The sequence below is a fragment of the Rhagoletis pomonella genome, unplaced genomic scaffold, assembly GCF_013731165.1.
Source record: "Rhagoletis pomonella isolate Grant_MI unplaced genomic scaffold, Rhpom_1.0 Rhpom_scaffold_10916, whole genome shotgun sequence".
NCBI lineage: Eukaryota > Metazoa > Arthropoda > Insecta > Diptera > Tephritidae > Rhagoletis > Rhagoletis pomonella.
Window position 1 is genome coordinate 3,601 of NW_023469439.1, and position 1,803 is coordinate 5,403.

At 39.9% G+C, this 1,803-nt stretch overlaps 1 protein-coding gene across 1 annotated transcript; it reads left to right on the forward strand.

The window, feature by feature from the left end:
* The first annotated feature begins 447 nt into the window (after positions 1–447).
* Positions 448–1,134, forward strand: LOC118756575 (secreted RxLR effector protein 161-like). Its single transcript, XM_036491330.1, has one exon. It carries the CDS (start codon positions 448–450, stop codon positions 1,132–1,134), a length of 687 nt encoding a protein of 228 aa, XP_036347223.1.
* Positions 1,135–1,803: the final 669 nt, after the last annotated feature.

The following is a 1,803-nucleotide window of genomic DNA, read 5'->3' on the forward strand; positions in this document are numbered from 1 at the left end:
GACCTAGAAGAGGAAATTTTCATGGAGGTTCCAGAAGGACTTGAAGTTGACGATAAGAACCTAGTTTGCCGCCTCAAGAAAAGTTTGTATGGACTAAAACAAGCATCCAGAGTGTGGAACAAGAAATTCAGATCCATGTGTGTTCGTCGGTAGTGTAAATGGCAATAAGATTATCCTAATGTTGTATGTGGACGACGGATTGATTTTGTCAAAAAGCAAACAGGCACTGGAAGTAGTGATGGCTCATTTGAGTGACAATTTCGAGATGACACGAGGAGAAGACGGTAATTACGTTGGCATTGAAATACACCGAGATCGAAAGAAGAAGACAATTTTCATTAATCAAAGTGCATATATCAAAAAGGTTATAGAGAAGTTCAATATGCAACATTCGAAGCACATATCCAGTCCAGCAGACAGCAATAGCACTAACTAAATCATGTGAAAATGGGTGTGTTGAATTCCCATATCTATCGACAAGCGATAGGATCGCTTATGTTTGCTGCGATTGTGACCAGACCAGACATTTCATATGCAGTGGGAGAAGTCAGCCGATTTATGGATAATCCAAAGCCCTCACATGTTTCGGCAGTCAAGCGTATTCTACGATACTTGAATGGGACAGCTGAACGAGGAATTCAATACTCTGGTCCTTCCACGACATTGAAAGGATATTCTGATTCTGACTTTGCGCGTGATGTTGATACGCGAAAATCTACCACAGGTTACGTATTTTTGGTGGGTGGAGGTGTTATTACCTGGAAGAGTCACCGCCAGAAAACAGTAGCACTTTCAACCACTGAGGCTGAATTTATGGCAGCATGTGAAGGTGCAAAGGAAGCAGTTTGGTTACATCAGTTACTTCGTGACGTAGGCTATGCACAAGAAAGCCCACCGTCACTTTACATCGACAATCAGAGCGCAATTCGACTTATCAAAAATTCGGAATTGCATCAACGAACCAAACACATCGATGTTCGACTACATTTTATTCGGCAGCTATACGAGTCGAAGAAGATTTCGATTTACTACGTTTGCAGTGAAGACCAATTGGGCGATGTTTTTACTAAGCCGTTAACAACTCAGAAGTTTATCAAAAACGTAGAGATGTTGGGAATGAAAGACTTGAAATAATTAGTGGGAGTGTTGGATTTAAATTACTTCACGTCTTTATTATTCAACAGCGCCGCCTATCGGCTTATATACACATTGCAATTTCTATTCATTGTAAACATTCTGTTCTCATTATACCACACAAGTGTAACAACACGTTTTTATTTTCTCATTAAATTATATTAAAACTATTTTATTGTTTTATTATAACCACTGAAATCCAAAAGTAAATCAGTTAATTTATCATGCTTTGGCAAATCATAGCGCTTTCGAGACTTTTCGGTGGAAGCTGTCTGCGTAGTCCGAAGCTTCTGTTCACCAGAGGAAGCATTATTGTTCTCCTCCGCATTGCTACCATTCTGTACTAAATCGGGTAGCAACATATCACCACAATTCGCTTTCTTCAGCCACTCGCAAGTCTTTCGTATAGAGAAGATCATGCGTCGCACAAATTCATGAGGGGAAATGCCTTTATTACGACGTATGTATAAAAGTTTATTGATTTCTTCGATATAACCCACCAAACAATTTGTGTTGCCAGCAATAAGAAAATGTGTCGCCCTCGGAAACAAATTTATTGCCGGTAATATTGCCATCGAATCGATTTCCTATTACCGGTCGCTTTAAAACGTCCGCCGAAGGTAACTCGCCTGGGCGAGTCGTTTTCTTATTACCTGAATAAGTCCTTTT

Bases quoted from the DNA above. Each gene is read 5' to 3' on its own strand.
- LOC118756575 (XM_036491330.1), top strand. From the start codon at position 448: ATGGGTGTGTTGAATTCCCATATCTATCGACAAGCGATAGGATCGCTT.